Here is a 1527-nt window from a genome sequence, read left to right on the forward strand (position 1 = left end):
GGTCGGACCTTGACCTGGAGGCAGTGGTTCTGGGGGTGCCATTTTGGAGCCGATGTGGGCCCTGGCTGGGATGAAAAGCTGGGAGTGAAGAGAAGTGGGGGTGGAGGGGCCGAGGGTGATGGTGGGATGGGGGCCAGGACGGGGTGGACAGCGAGCCCTCCTTTCCTCTACCTGGTTCTGAAACCAGCCCAGACCCTCAAAGCTGTCCCTGCCCCCCCACCCCACCGCCCGCACGCCTCCCAGGCCTAAGAGCAGCACTTAGCTTCATGGGCCCAGGGCCCAGGTTGGGTGTGATTGCTCTGCCCTCTCTCCCCCTTCATCCTGGCCCCACCTTCACCAGCCAGGGCTGGCCTGGCCTGGAAAGCAGGGCTCTCCTGCCCCCTGCTGGCTGTTCTGTGAAAGGCACAGTTTTCCTAAGCCGGTGACTGGCGGTTATATTCTGAGCCGGGGAAACCATGACAACCTCCCATTTCGTGTTGCTGCGTGGTCGGGAGTTCTGGGTTCAAGTCTCAGTCCCTGTCAGCAGCCTGTGTGTCCACTTCCGTTAGGCGGTGTGTGCTGGGGCCTGGGGCCTGCCTGGCAGTGCAGGGCACCGTTGTGCCCAGGAGAGTCCACACTGTGCACATACACACCTGTGCCCACTCGCACCCAGCCTCCAGGACTTGACCTCCAACCTGTGCCAGGAGCAACGGTCAGGCAACCAGACCATAGCACTCTGTGCCTCTTGGCCAGGTCGGAGCTCATTTGGTACCCGGAGCAGCACAGTGCTTGGCATTCACATGAGTGAATAGTTGCATGGATGGGGGAGGGAGGGATGGATGGATGGATGGAAGGATGGGTGGGTGGATGGATGGATGGATGGATGGATGGAAGGATGGGTGAGTGGGTGGATGGATGGATGGATGGATGAGTGGATGGATAGAAGGAAGGATGCATGGATGGATGGATGGATGGATAAATGGATGGATGAGTGGATGGATGGACAGATTAGTGGATGGATGGATGGATGGGTGAATGGATGGATAGAAGGAAGGATGCATGGATGGATGGATGGATGAGTGGATGGATGGATAGAGGGTGAATGGATGGGAGGAAGGAAGGATGCATAAATGGATGAGTCGATGGATGGACGGATGGATGGGTGAATGGATGGGTGGATGGATGGATGGATGGGTAATGAATGGATAGATAATGATGGATGGGTGGATGGATGGATAGGTGGATGGGTGGATGGGTGGATGAATGGGTGGGTGGATGGATGGGGGAGGGTCGATGACAAAGGACCACAGAACATGCCCCCCTCCCCCAAGCCTCCCCAGGGCCAGGACCAGCTGTGAGGGATGGTGCTTTGAAGGCCAGGAGTCCCCACCTCAGTGGGTGGGGCCCACGTGCTGACACTGAGCCCTTGCCCCGCCCCTGTAGGTGGGGACGGAGTTCACCACCATCCTGTACAACTTCATGTGCAACAGCAGCTGCGTGGGGGGCATGAACCGCCGGCCCATCCTCGTCATCATCACCCTGGAGAAC

At 58.7% G+C, this 1527-nt stretch overlaps 1 protein-coding gene across 1 annotated transcript in view; it reads left to right on the forward strand.

The window, feature by feature from the left end:
* Positions 1-1527, forward strand: part of LOC102773666 (tumor protein p73) — a 51256-nt gene that overhangs the window by 29433 nt on the left and 20296 nt on the right. The window contains exon 4 of the mRNA XM_015569975.1: positions 1423-1526. Coding sequence (XP_015425461.1) covers positions 1423-1526 — 104 coding nt within the window. The remainder of the gene's footprint in view (positions 1-1422; position 1527) is intronic.

The sequence above is a fragment of the Myotis davidii genome, unplaced genomic scaffold (genome assembly GCF_000327345.1).
Source record: "Myotis davidii unplaced genomic scaffold, ASM32734v1 scaffold1250, whole genome shotgun sequence".
NCBI classification, from domain to species: domain Eukaryota; kingdom Metazoa; phylum Chordata; class Mammalia; order Chiroptera; family Vespertilionidae; genus Myotis; species Myotis davidii.